Genomic DNA, 14,303 nt, shown 5'->3' with positions numbered 1-14,303 from the left:
ATCGTACTAGAAAGTTTGTAGATATATATATATATTTAAGAGGAACTCCATAGCAACAGTTAAATGAAATTTTTTTTCCGACCTAAGCGCAGTGCTAAGACCGAACTCTCATCACAGAGGACCCGGGTTCGACTTCAGTTCTCCGTGGTTTCCAGAAGCATTCGAACAAATGCTGGGATGGTTCCAACTATATGCCATGGTCGATTCCTTTCCCGGTATCACTGGGTCAGTGTCGTGAGTTAATCGTCTTCACTGACCTTGCTATTCCCCCCCCCCCCCCACACACACACATACACAAAAATGATAGAGGTCGTCCAAGTTTGAATTTTTATACCGCTTGGAATGGCTTTAACTGGAAAATGGCGATAGTTAGGAATGTGAAATATGTACTCAAATACATGTTAGTATAGAATTGGAAATTTCCAAACAAAAAATTTGTTGTCTGTAAAGTCGGTTTACGGACGATAGTTTAACGTGACAACGTCATAACAAAACATTATGAATAAAATTGAATCATTTTTATTTTAATAATAAAAAAATAAATACTTGAAATTATACTAGTAATCAGATTTTTAAAATGCAAGAATAATTAACCTTTATTGCCGAAATTGTTGTTGTAATAAGCAATGAAAACCACATTAACTTTTCACTTCACTTTATAAACAGTCGACGAAACAGTTCACGTGTAGATGTAAGTTGTGTGCTGCCGCTGTCTTTCTTCTCCTCGGACGCATAGGGCAATCGACTGGAAGAGAGATAGATGCGGCGCAAGCGTACAATGATCGTAACGGAACAATGTGCGTAACGGGGCTCTTTTTCGTGCGTGCAGCCGGCGTTCATCGATTTATTAGACGTTGTCACGTCAAACAATGTTGATAATACTTCCTACCTAAGATAGGTTGCAATCTTAAGGTTCGGTCTCGCATACCGTGTTGATTTTATCGTTGTTACTTTTAAGTGCTATTTATGAAATTTTACCTCTATTCTCACATTGGGATTTATTTTTCTCCACGGATATTTTCAACAGATATTTACGAAGTGTGTGTCATGGGTGTAAATATCTGTGGCAGAACAACAGTCGAATTAAAATTTTAGAAATAGACCTGGAATAAAAGTAATGACGAGACCAGCCTTAGAGAAAACATTTTAGGGTTTTACTGACGCGGGTCTGTTTCAAGTAGAGGGAGATTGCAGTGTTAGCCGAGTGCAATTAGACCCCCAGCTGTTTGACGTACAAGCCGACGTGTTTGGAATGTGCGCGTTGCCTGGCATCCTCATTGTGGCCAGCCTACGCCGTCTTGAATTTGCGTAGAGCGTTGCTTGCGAAACTGGTCCAGTTACCATCCGTGCACGTCATTGGAGAGAGACGGTTCTCAGAGGCTAACGCGAATAACTGGGTTTTTTTCCGGTGCGCTGTCATGACGGGCGAGATAGTCACTTCATTACATTTTGGTGCAGATTTAAACCTTATTACAGTTTGCTACAGGCTTTACTATTTATAGGATCCAAAGACTTTGCATCCACATGGTTAGCGCAACTCCTTTTTTTCAAGGATGATGCGATTTAAGTGTACGAGTGGTCAGACCCAAGCCATCGAGAGGAACCAAGGGCTTGGGAATGAAAATCTCCCACAAGTGAAAAATCTCTGTTCCGGCAGGGAATAAAAACCATTAGCTGAAAGCTTACCAGCCGAAAGCCCCAACTGCCAAATCAGCAGGTTGAACAGGTTCAACCTGGAAAGGTCTTTTTAGTAGTGGACACATTGGTGGAGCAAATGTTGAGAATGATCATGTAACTTTCCAAACTATGAGTTTATGTAAGTTTTTGAATACAAAATATTATTTTCTTTTTCAAACCCCTCCTGAAATAAATTACTATATCCACCACTGAAACTTTGATTTGTAAAAGAGAACTTAATTTTAAACAGACACAATTTTGGAAAAGTAAGAAAATTGTTGATTAATTTTTTCACGTAATTTATTTTTGTATATTTCTTGATGAAATTATTTTCAAATTTAATTTACTACTTAAAGAAAAAAAAATTATATTGGTTAAGTTTTTGGGTTCTTTCTTATTTTAGTAAGTCAGTGGTTGTTTGGAAACATTTTACATTATTTTAGTATTGCTCGAGTAGCACTTCTTCCCACATGACCATAAAATACAGTGTCTAAAATTATATATACATTAAAAATGTTTAAATTGGTATTTTGCTATGACAAAAAACCACCCAATGTGACATATGCCTATCTATTTACAAACCTTCTTTGTGAGAGTGAATTTCAGCATACATCTGAAATAGCAGATGTATGGAAACAGTGGCTAGAAACTGGTGTTAGTGGATTGTTATTTTTATGTTTTGATTACCAGGGCTAGAGCTTAAAACGCTTGTCACTTGGTAGAGAGTGAGATAGAGAAGGGGGTAGAGGACAAAAAATTCAAAGAATACTGAATTAGTTTTAAACCCAAGTTAGTGTGTTTTTTAATTCATATAATAATTTTTAGTTTGATCGATTTGATAATAATCCTGGGTTCACCCAAAGATAGCTCTTAAACTTAAGTAGGTTTTGTATTGTGAATTATTTATAATTCCAAATGTTTGGCTGTTTTTTGTTTACAAAGTCTATAAAAATAAAATGTGTGGAAGAAAGTAGCCAATGTTCTTAATTTCTAACTAGTCCAGTTCCAGTGAATGGCACAGGATGGTTCTCCCATGCCTAATGAACTGCCCCTGTCCCCACAGCAATATGTCTCCTGCTGCCCGCTGACTACTCAATTGCTCTCTGCCACACCTCAATTATTCTCTCGAGTGGTCTGTCTGCTGCATATCCGCAGGGGCAGTGTGGCTACTAGCCTGCCAGCAGACCAGGACAGTGATTTTACGTCCTATTTTCCAGATAGACCATACCTACGTATTATCTCACATGTGGAAACGTTTTTAATAGCATTCAGAAAGTAGGAAAACAATTAAATTTAACCAGATTAAATTTTTTTTTAAATGTAAAAAGCCCATTTTGTACTTTTATTGCTGGAATCGGAAACTTTGCCAAGTGTTAGAAAATGATTTGCAGCTCGCAGCATTTTGCCAGACTTCTTTCATTTATATTGTATTATTTGTACATATTTATAATAAATCACTGAAAGAAACTTGCAGATTGAACAAGTAGATAAGTGCAAAGCACCCATCTTGATGGTTATGTTTGCATGGAAATGAAAATAAAAGAAGAAAAAAATATTGCACGAAAATTAGGAAACAGTTATAATATATGGGGTAACATGGGGCTAACACCCATAAATAAATAAAATTTTAAATGTCATTTAATTTGTTGCCATAGTTCTTGGTTTATTTATACATTTAGCATGCTTTAACACAATCAGGCAAATGTAATAAAAGGATATTACAAAACCCTATGTCAGTAGTTAACAAGTTGGTTAGTATTTCCTTTATTATTCTGTACTTAAATTTTGTTATTGTGTGTAAAGTATTTCTTTGCATGGAGGCATATATAGCTTTTGTTTTGTTTTGTTTTCACAGGTGAAATGGATGATGTACTGGATTGTTTTTGCCATCTTCAGCTCGATAGAAACTTTCACAGATGTGTTCCTAAGCTTTTGGTAAGTACACTTTTCTAGCACTGCTGCATTTTGATTTTTTATTTATACTGTGCAATAAAGGCCCATTCCTTAATTACAATATAATATTCTTAAAGAAGTTGGAATTGTCTGGCTTATATTTATCTAGATATAACATAAGAACTTTAAGAACAACTGTGTGATTGGATAGTATGCTGATCACAATCTCAGATGAATGAATACCGTTATACATTTATTTGTACAGAATAGCATTTAAGTCATAGCTAGAGCCATGATTAATGTACGGATTCATTGGATAGCATATTAAATATCAGCTTCACATTTATTACACAGGCCAACAATAGTTTTGGTGCCAGGGTATTTGGAGCTGATTTCATATGAAATTTGGTGCCCTGAATTCAAATACGGCATTAGTTTTTGCCTAGGTCAAATTTCTGAGATATAACGTTTTAGTGAAATGTATGTTTTACGTTATTTTAGGTAAATCTATGAATCAAATCTAAAATTTAAACATGGATTTATTATTAAATTGCACAAATATTATTATATTAAACAAATATTATTAGTATATGCTAATACTAATATATATACATACAAATATAGTACCAAGTCATTGATGGAACCAACTAGTCACTCAACACTTTGGAAGCTTCTTTTTCGTGACTTCTTGAATATATGTTGGAAAAGTCCCTTTTTAAACATCTGCAGTAATCTGCCATCATGTGCGAATCCCATCTTCCTTGATAGCGGTCCTCCATAATTTTAATATCTTTATGAAATCTTTCACTTTGCTCCTCACTGCTGTCTCCTAAATTTTCAGGAAAATGGTCCAGGTGGCTGTGTAAATAGTGCACCTTAATACTCAGTTGAACCCAAGGGATTGGAAATTTTTAAGCATATTGTTTACCATTTCAACATGTTTTTCTGCTTTTCATTGGCCCAGAAAATTTCTGACAACTGCAACAGATAAAGTCCATGATTTTCACTCAGCCTCATTCATGGAATTTACGAAGGCTGGGTCCTTAATGAATTTTCTTATTTCTAGGTCGTTAAATATTTCATCTTTAATTTTTTCATTACTTAAGTTATAAATGCAAAACATGATCCTTCCTTATCAAGAGCCTTTACAAACTGCTTCATAAGGCCCAGCTTGGGATATGCAGTGGAAGAAATATGATTTTTTCTGTTTAACTAAGGGTTCGTCAATGTTTTTTTCCTCCAACGACCATGTCTTCTCTCTTAGGCCACTCTTGTCCAACCCAGTGGTGTTTTTTGTCTCTGCTAGCCCAGAGGATTTTTTGTGTGGCCACTTTGCTGTCCAAGGAGAAAGTTTACCATTTTTAAGTCCACACAAATCACCTATTGATGTTCACGATATCTTATCGTCTCCTTGACCAAAGCTATGGTGGTATATGTTTTTTTGAGTGTCGTTGAGTGAGTAATTGATATTGAACCATATTTGTTCTCATTATGTAGAAGCTTCGCTTATCTCAAAAAGTAGAGCTGATAAAAAAAAAATTTCTTATTTAGATTCAGCACCCCAAATATAGCCAAAATCAGTTCCGAAATCCTAGGCACCAAAAAATCTTTTTCTTGTTGTTGGCCCTTGTCCTTGATGACCCTGAGTCAGTTATAACCAAGGAGAAGTGTTTACCCAATCACTTGTAACCCACCAGTGGATGTGACCTTGTTATCCACCATTGAGTATTTTTAAAAAGGCTTGAATAATAGGCAAGTTTATCATAGTCTGTTCTTTGCAGAACCTAATCAACTACGTGCTAGGCTATTTTTAGTTGATAATGAAGCAATGGTTTGTTAAAGGTTCCCATTCTACTACGAAATAAAGATTGCTCTGCTGCTGTGGCTACTTTCACCAGCCACCAAAGGCTCCAGCATCCTGTATCGCAAGTTTGTTCATCCCATGCTCAGCCGTCGAGAGCAGGTGGGTGCACACATATAGGGATTTAGTTGTTGTTTTCCATGCATTTATATATATTTTTTGCCATTTTATAGTGCAAAGTCTGTAATTTGTACTTTCAGGACCACTACCATGTCAAATTAGCAATTTTGCCAGGATATCAAATCTGAATACCATAAAGAGAAATTAATAAATTGTACCAAGTTATTCAAAACAAGTTTTTAGTAAGCTGCTTTATAGAAAGAAAAAATACAGATTAGCATTACTGTTTAAAAAGTTCTCTGATATTATTTTTTGTCTGTGATCCAGATCTCTTTTTTTAAAAAAAAATCATTTTGAAAATGTATCTTGCTAGAAAATGGAAAACACTGTTCTGAAATGACTACTGAGCAATTTAAAAATGCTGGCAGCGCAGCAATGCAACCCGGCAACTTACCTCAACAGCCGGAATCCAACAAAAAAAAAATCTGAATGTGAGAGTCTCGGTTGGTGGGTATTGTAGAATCTGCCGAACCATAGAATGCTGGTTTGAAGACTTTTCAGGGTAGTAATATTTTATGACAGATTTTACTGTTCTTTTTTGCCAATTGGGTTTTAAATTATAACACCAAATTCACACTATTCTAATGTCTCACTTGCAAATATTAGATGTCTGTTTAAGTTGCGGATACTGATGATGCCCAAATGATTTTGTGGGCAAATCTAAATCAGAAAACTGCTTTTGTGGAAAATATACGCTTTCCCACCATACTTTCAGTGAAATGTGACTTGTCAAGTAAAGTGGCAATGCTGTGTTCAGACATATGTGCTGAAACTGTTTCAGATATCAATGACACTTATTTAGTACATCACTTGAATTATCACAAATGCTGTTTTCCTGTGCACTGTTTGATTTGGGCATGTACCATTGCATATTTGGCTGAGGGCATAACAGAGTCACTGCTCACATTTTAGCACAGTTGCAACTTTCTACTATGTGTAATTAACATGGTGTGAGCATTGTAGGTTTGTCTCATACTAATAGGATTTAATTGTGTTCTTTATTTTCTGATGAGGTTGCCACAAACTAGTGGTTGAGCAGTAATAAGATGCTAAGTTAGTGTGTTAAAACCTAACTTTAGGTTGTGGATCCTAAAAATCCAGTATCCCACTCTTCGAAACCTGTACTGTTGAGGATGTTGGAACATGGCTTCATTAAAACTTCTGCAGACATGACCTCTAATTTTGGAATGTGCGCCTCAAGAGTTATCATTTAAGTGTAAAATAATGGTAGAGTCAAATTCTGAACTCTTTGTAAATACATATATCGGAGTATTGTACCTTTGAATTGGATTGAGACGTGCACAAGAAGGCAGTAAAATGTGTGTATGTACAGTTATTTAATGTGTCTTTCTTTAATGTAGAGTTGAGTGAATAAAACTTTATCAGCATTGTCCCAAAACTGTAATTTTAAATAATTTTCCTTGGAACCTATATACAAGAGAGAACCAGTTTTATAAAAAAACATTTTTGACTTTGATTTGTTCATAGAATCCACACATCATTGTTCGTATCTACATATTCACAATCTTTCAGACAACCTATATATTTATATATAAATATATAAAACATCCAAAGTTTAAATTGATCTTAATTTGTTAAAGACTACATATGAGCAATTTGTGTGAAACTAAGAAACTCTGTACTATTAAGAAGAAAAGCATATTAAATAATAATTAGAATTTTTATATCAATTAATTATCATTTTACATGCTGATATTGGGAGATCCAGACATTTGGGTAGTATGTACTATGTATGTTTTGTGAAACATATTTTCAGTACAGTGATAGTAAGACTGTCTGGGCACTAGCAAGGGTACTCAGTTGCCATACACTCTGAAGACATTGTGCTTTGGGTGAGGGGGCAGAGCTGATAATGGTTCTAGATCATTGTCTGCAATTAATTAATGAGCAACGCAATAATTTCTTATCTAAGTGACAGAGAATGTAGCTACAACAGTAAAACCTTTGACTCTCATTTGGGCAAACACTGGTTCGAATCCTGGCAGTTCCATCCTGATTAAGATTTTTTCCATTTATGTATTTCCTGAAAATACTCTAAACAAATGTTGGACTTTTTCTTTACAATAGGCGATGGCTGGTTTCTTCTCAGACTACCTTGGCGTGTAATGTATGTGTTCATTTCTTATGACCTTGTCAACAAGAAGACAAACCAAATATTTATTTGCCTTTTCTATGTTGTTTGGAGCCCATGTTGGTTTCAAGATTCTTCTCTGAGCAAAAAATGACGTGGCATAAATTCTTAACTCCCCCCCCCCCCCCTCCTTTCTCCTCAATTTGTGCTAGTTGCTTGCTTTTAATTTATTGATTTGATTTTCTAGCAATTTTCTTTTTACCTAACTTCCAACTCTGCAGCTGTAGGTAAGGTGGTTGACCGAAGTATGTCTGTGCGTAGGATATTGACGAGTACATCGCCAAGGCGAAGGAGCAGGGCTACCACACGGTACTGAACCTCGGCACGAAGGGAGTCAACTATGCCACGACTGTCATCATGCAGACTGCGATCAAGGTAAGCCGGCTGGGCTACTGGTGTTGAGTGTTTGTTGAATGTTAGCGTTGGCCAGCACCCTTGGATTGTTGTTGTCTGCTTGGGCACTGCCTTTCAGCGTTGGTCTCTCTCCTGTGCGTTTTTCATTCTGGCTTAACTTACTTGTTGTCTTGTGTGTTTTTTTTGTACGTATCTCGGTACTTGTATGCTTACGTGTTGCACTGCCAAGGTCAGGTTTAATTAAATTATGTTTGGCTCAAGGGAATAAGGAATAACATTTCTTTAAACACACACCTCTCAAGGCAGTTTTAACTAGTGAAAAATAATTTCTGAAATGTAATTATGTTTTTATTACTATATATAATATTTATTTTTGGGTAGATTTCATCAATTTTTTTTTCTTTGACCAGATCTAACACACTGTCTACCATTTACGTTAGTAAATTGTATGGGGTTGCATTTAAACAGCTGTCTGGTATCTGGTTGGGGTTTATGTAATTCAGAACTTTGCTCGCTGTATTTATTTTGTTGTTTGATTGTACATAGCACTTTGTACATACTATCTTTTGCATGTGGAATGAAAAAGAAATTTTACTTAAAAAACCAAGACTGTTATTTTATGAACAATCTTTTAATATGATAAACCAAGACTGACTCATTCCTAACATTCACTGTTGGATAAAAAGATCAGAAATACTAGCCTGTTGATTCAGGTTATGTTAAGTACAATTTAAGTGGTGTATTTTTCTGCTGATTACTTTTCTGTTGGTTACTTCATGGTGATTGTTCATAGGCGTGCCCGGACATTTCCATTAGGGGGGGGCCCTGCTAAATTTTTAAATCAGAAGCTGAATTTAGAATGTTAAATAGCCTAAATACATTCACTCATTGCCGTGTTTATATTTTGTGCAGTATCAACGAGATATGTTTACTAGTTAATATTTATATCCGTATAATTTTAACAATCTTGAAAATATGTTTTTTTTCCATAGACAATGTTTAAAGGGTACTTACACATTTTTCCCTCTCGAATTTTCCAATAGCTTGTTCCAGATCTACCTTGAAATGAACTTCTTTTTAGTGAATGCAAACACAGAAATTCAGACAACAGAACTTTAACAAACCTCTTAATTTTTTTTTGCTTGGCCATTTTAAGGGACCTCGTGTTTTAAATAAACTAAGGCGGCTGTATTTCCAGAACGATAAAATGTTTAAAAATATTGTTAATTAGCACGCTGCAACACTGAAAAACAGTTTGAATGTCACAGTGCCAGGAATATACGAATATTAACGAACGCATTAGAGAAAATGCCGATCTGAGTGATTACATTAGGGGGGGCCATGGCCCACCTGGTCCCCCCTGTAGGCACGCCTATGTGATTGTTGGTTAATTTTGTGGTGGGTTTATTTATGTCAGTTATTGTTATCAGTGTTGGAATGTTAATTTTTATAATTCACTGAACAGGGATATGAGTGGCTTGTGAACTCTGAGGTGTAGTAAAGTTTCAGCATATTAGTTTTATCAACAAGTATTAATAGTTTAGAAAAAATCTATATTATGCTGTTTTGATTTTTGTATTTAAATACTTTTTTTTTTTTAAATCAAACAATTATATACAATTTTTTTCTCTTTGGTTAGTTTTAAGTAACTTTATTATCAACATACTTTTATACCTAATGGTTTTGCATAAAAATTTTTTTTGTTAGTTCTTACACACTGCTTTCATTTTTGTGTTATTCTACCAAGTGCTGTAATCAATACTGGCTTGGTGTAATTAGTTATACATATATGCATTAGTAACATTTCTAGGAACATCAAACTGATTGTAATGACTAGTACTTGTTTGATAAAATTAAGTTCCTTAACTATTAAGTATATCATCAATGTACTCCAGTGATAAATATTTTAGTTAACCCTATGATCAGCTGCAACTACACAAAAGAAACGTTTTGTTAAGGAATATGTTAAAATTTTTAATGAAATAACCAGAATTAAGAAAATAAAACTAGTTTTATGTTGCTGTTGGGTGCAACTTTGAAGGTTTTTTTGACTGATGAAGACTTTGATGTTGATATTAACAATTTACTATAATACAGTAGAGTCCTGCTAACCTGGACTAGACGGGACCGTACCCTGTCCGGATCATTGAAAGTCCAGATTAAACGGAATTTGTCTTAAAATGCACATATTTTAAGTTTTAAATGAGTAAAACTATAAAAAAAAAATTGAATTTTTTTTTCATGAACACTTTTCGTGCAACTTAATTTTAGTTGACACTACTGTATATATTAACCTAAGTTTTTAACCAATGAAAAGATGTAGGAATAACAGAACAAAACATCGTTGTAAGTAAAATTCAAAATTTATTGATTGTACAGTAATAAAAAAAAGCACATTTTAAATCCAGTGTGGATTAACCAGTGTCCAAAAGAGCAGGGTTCGGATTAACGGGACGCTGCTGTATTCATACGTACATGCTGATTAGCTGAAAGCATGTGAGTATTGACTTGTTTCTCTCTAGTAATTTCGCTAGCTACGCAGCTCTCCCGACAGGTTCGTGTCAGATTCATGACGACCTTGACATGTGCTGGGACCTGGCAGTGACTTAGTTTCACACGGCCAGTCTCCCGTACATGGCGACACATGATCGCTCGCTACCAGTTAACCTTCAAGGTAGTGTTACAGACTGCCTCTCCTAGCAGCTAGTGGAGAAAACACCAGATTGTGACCCTCATACCAGACTGTGTGCATTCATTCATTACTCATCTATATATTACACATTCTTAAGTTTATTTAGCTGTAACTTTTTTTATAATGTATCAATATAATTTTTTCATGTAAAGTTGTAAACATTTAATCTATGAATACTATTTTAATGCACATAAAATACTTGTTACCAATTGTTGGCAACTTGCATTGTACATAAATTTTTTCATTAATGTTTTCATATGGCTTATACACAATAAATTAAACTAAAAATGTTATTTTCTGGGATGTTAACTATGTGTTTTTAAATTAAACGTGAAAATTCTTTATAGTTAAGGCAGGCTCAGGTCACAAAGAGTCTTTACATGGTGCACTTATGTAAATGCAGGTAGAATGTTTTGTACACTAGTAATACTCAAACCATTTTCTTATTTCATAATTTTTTTTCCAGCTAACTGTAAATTTTGATACTAGTTCTAAATTAAATACACACTTAGTTCGCTAACATTAGTAGCTTGACAGTACAGCTCTCCTAAAATCCAAATAAATGTTTCATTCAGCCATGGATGAATTTCAGTTGCATTTGAACATTTGAAATATTTAATTTGAAATATTTAATTTGAATAATTCTGATATTGATAATAGGAGCCTAGTCTCTTCATGCATTTTGCCAAAATTTATATGATTCATAGCATTTGTAACATGGATATAGCAACTGAGATTAAAAAGAATGTATTAACACCTACCCCCCCCCCCCCCCCCCAAACACACATACACACAAATGTTTACTAAATTTGATAAGATGAATCTGCCTAATTTTCTTTGTTACTTGATTGGATGTTAAAATTGGCAAAATTCCAGAAAGGCTATTATTTTAGGGTAGGAAAACATTTGGATTGTCAAAACAAAGTAACAGAATTCCCAATATAAATTTTGTGATACAAATACTCTCATGTATAAAATCACTAATACAGAAAACAAAGTGTATTAATTGCACATTATTTATCGAGTCTGATGTATAATTTATTATCATTATAACATCATATTTTTGTAACTGTGTGTGGAAAAAGAAAAAAAAAGTTTGTATTCTTACAGTCTGCTATTTTTAGGTTTATTTTTTTCATAAAGAACATTTAGTTCACTTGTTAGCACAACTCTTAACAGTACGATTACTTAATCTGTTACATTCAGACTTGCAATACACATTCAATACAGTAATGTGTATTTGCTTCAGTTGTTTTTACTGTTCCTGTTTTGCTTAAACTCTTTGAGTGATGTATGATTGTAATTAAATGTTTATAATTGTAATACTTAATTTGGTGAAGGTTCTGTTACTTGCAGAAACATAGAATTTATAGTTCTGAATTAAACTCTGCTCTATTATATATTTTGCATCTCAACATTTTTTCTTGTTGCACATGTATTTTTAAAGATAAATAAATAAATTTGTTAACTAGTTAAAAATTTTGAACTATGTAATTCTTTTTTATGTATTTGTTCATATACATATTTATGTTAAGTAGTATTAGGCAACAAAGTATCTTTGAAAACTTTTCTGAGTTTGTGTATTCTTCTTTCTATCACTGCTATCTGAGTTGTTTGTTTCTTTTGTATCCTAGAGCTCAATGTTGGTATACAAGGTAAGAGCCATCTTACTTTATCCTCAGATAATTCTGATGGTTAGCATCCTCTAAAAATTTTTCCTGTTTGTAAATAATGTAAACATAACATTAGCTTGGTGGGAATCTTGGATTAGGAAAAAAAAATTTGAAGCTGGGTTGGAAACAACCATTACAGCAAAAATAAAGTTGACTTTGGCCAAGTGGTTTTATGATAATGGAGTGTAGAGTGAACCTTTAGGTGGAATACCACCTAGCAAGACGCAGACTTCTGAACTGATTATCCGTGGGGTGTTGCACTTGAAGGTCGACACTGCATTAGGCTCTGTGACAGCAATGCAGATGTCAGGAAAACGAGAGTGCCCATAGTAAACCTACCAGCCGACATCATCAGCCATGTTTCCCACAGTGTGAATATTTGGGTCTGACCTTGCCAGGAATTGTATCCAGATTGCTTTGGTGTGGGAGACGAGTGTGCTCATCTTCTCAACTTGGTACATAAATTTTTCCATCACGTGAAAATCTATGATACTTAAAACACACATGTGAACATAACAGTTAGGTATGTGTAACAGAAAAATATAAACAAATCATACTAACTTTACAGTTTTAATTATACGTTAATGAGGTCGCAGAACTGCTTCTCCTCCAACATTTTGCCAACCAGAACGAGCAAGTCCCTGGCCGCCCTTAAGTATAACAGCACAGATATGGACAGGATTTATCAACTTTGAAAGGTGGGTTGTTTGAATCAGCGTGATTGTTCACTATCTCCTGCTGCTCCTTGGGTCCTCTTGCTAAGTGTGCGTTTCGGGGGCGGCAGTTGACTTGGCTTTGCAACCGAAACGTTCTGGCAGGCAGTTAGGTGGTTGCTCATGAGTGTGACGGGCAGTTGGCGTGAGGATCTGTTAGGTCAGGGCTGGAGGAGTACCAATGTCCCAGCGAGGTGTCCCCCTTGTTCTAATTGGATGTTCAGGCTGGGAACAAAAAGGTTTGCCAGGCTCGCCTCATATCACTGACCCATGAACTGTGATATTGCACTTGGGCTCATTCTAAGTTACATTGCAGTACTGTTGTCAAGTATTTTGTGGCATGTTGGCCAATTGCGGATGTGCCTACCTGCTGTTGGTACCGACGGAGGAGGGTGTTCGTGTACGTGCAGCGACCATTTGTCTTTTTCTGTGTGTGTCACGCCCACTGCTAAAGCCATTTTCTGGTGGTGGACATGTGACAAAAAAACTCAGTCTGTGCTAGTGCCGTGGAGTGTGATGTCCGAATCACCTTTTTTTTTTATACATACTTTCCAGGATTTTTGTTATTGTGTGAACATTTGTGTGACAACATGCTATGCCATTGTTTGTAAGTAGCGCATATGTTGATATTGATATGTTTCTAAAGAAACGTTACCTGTTTTTCTCAGGGAAAAATTATGGGATATTTGCAGAGTTAGGGAACTAAATTTGGCTCGTGGGTTTTGCTGGATGGTGTCATAGATGCAATTTTTTATCAGGTGCTAGGGTTAGGGTCACTACGCAGGGGGGAAGGTCACCATTGGTTCGTGTGCGACTGTTTCGGTAAGTTGCGTGTGTAACATCGTTTGTTTGCTGTCGCTGCTGTTACGTGGGACCTCAGGTGTGGCAACTTGCCATCATTGGGAAAATGCTATTTTTGTTCTGTAAGGCACAGGTAAATTCTCTAAGTACAGTCCACACTGTTGCAAAGGAAAAAAAAAAGAAGCCTTCAATGATTTTTTTTGTGGGGATGGATTTTATTAACATGTTACCGTATTTTGGGTGTTTTTTTTACAATATACAGCAATATTAATCTAAATGATTAATTTTAACATTAATTGACTAAATCAACTGTTTACTTTTGAAACCCTTTTGGATAAATAACAGGATAATAACTAACATGTCACTG

At 35.2% G+C, this 14,303-nt stretch overlaps 1 protein-coding gene across 10 annotated transcripts in view; it reads left to right on the top strand.

Moving 5' to 3' along the window:
* LOC134533110 (receptor expression-enhancing protein 1-like) overlaps positions 1-14,303 on the top strand; it is a 57,430-nt gene that overhangs the window by 3,590 nt on the left and 39,537 nt on the right. For all 10 annotated transcript variants that reach the window (XM_063370446.1, XM_063370473.1, XM_063370455.1 and 7 more), the window contains exons 2-4: positions 3,533-3,612; positions 5,413-5,533; positions 7,965-8,078. In XM_063370446.1, coding sequence (XP_063226516.1) covers positions 3,533-3,612; positions 5,413-5,533; positions 7,965-8,078 — 315 coding nt within the window. The remainder of the gene's footprint in view (positions 1-3,532; positions 3,613-5,412; positions 5,534-7,964; positions 8,079-14,303) is intronic.

This window comes from Bacillus rossius, chromosome 1, assembly GCF_032445375.1.
Source record: "Bacillus rossius redtenbacheri isolate Brsri chromosome 1, Brsri_v3, whole genome shotgun sequence".
In the NCBI taxonomy this organism is placed as follows: Eukaryota; Metazoa; Arthropoda; class Insecta; order Phasmatodea; family Bacillidae; genus Bacillus; species Bacillus rossius.
Note: the sequence above shows the minus strand (reverse complement) of the source record. Positions and strands in the feature narration are given on the sequence as shown.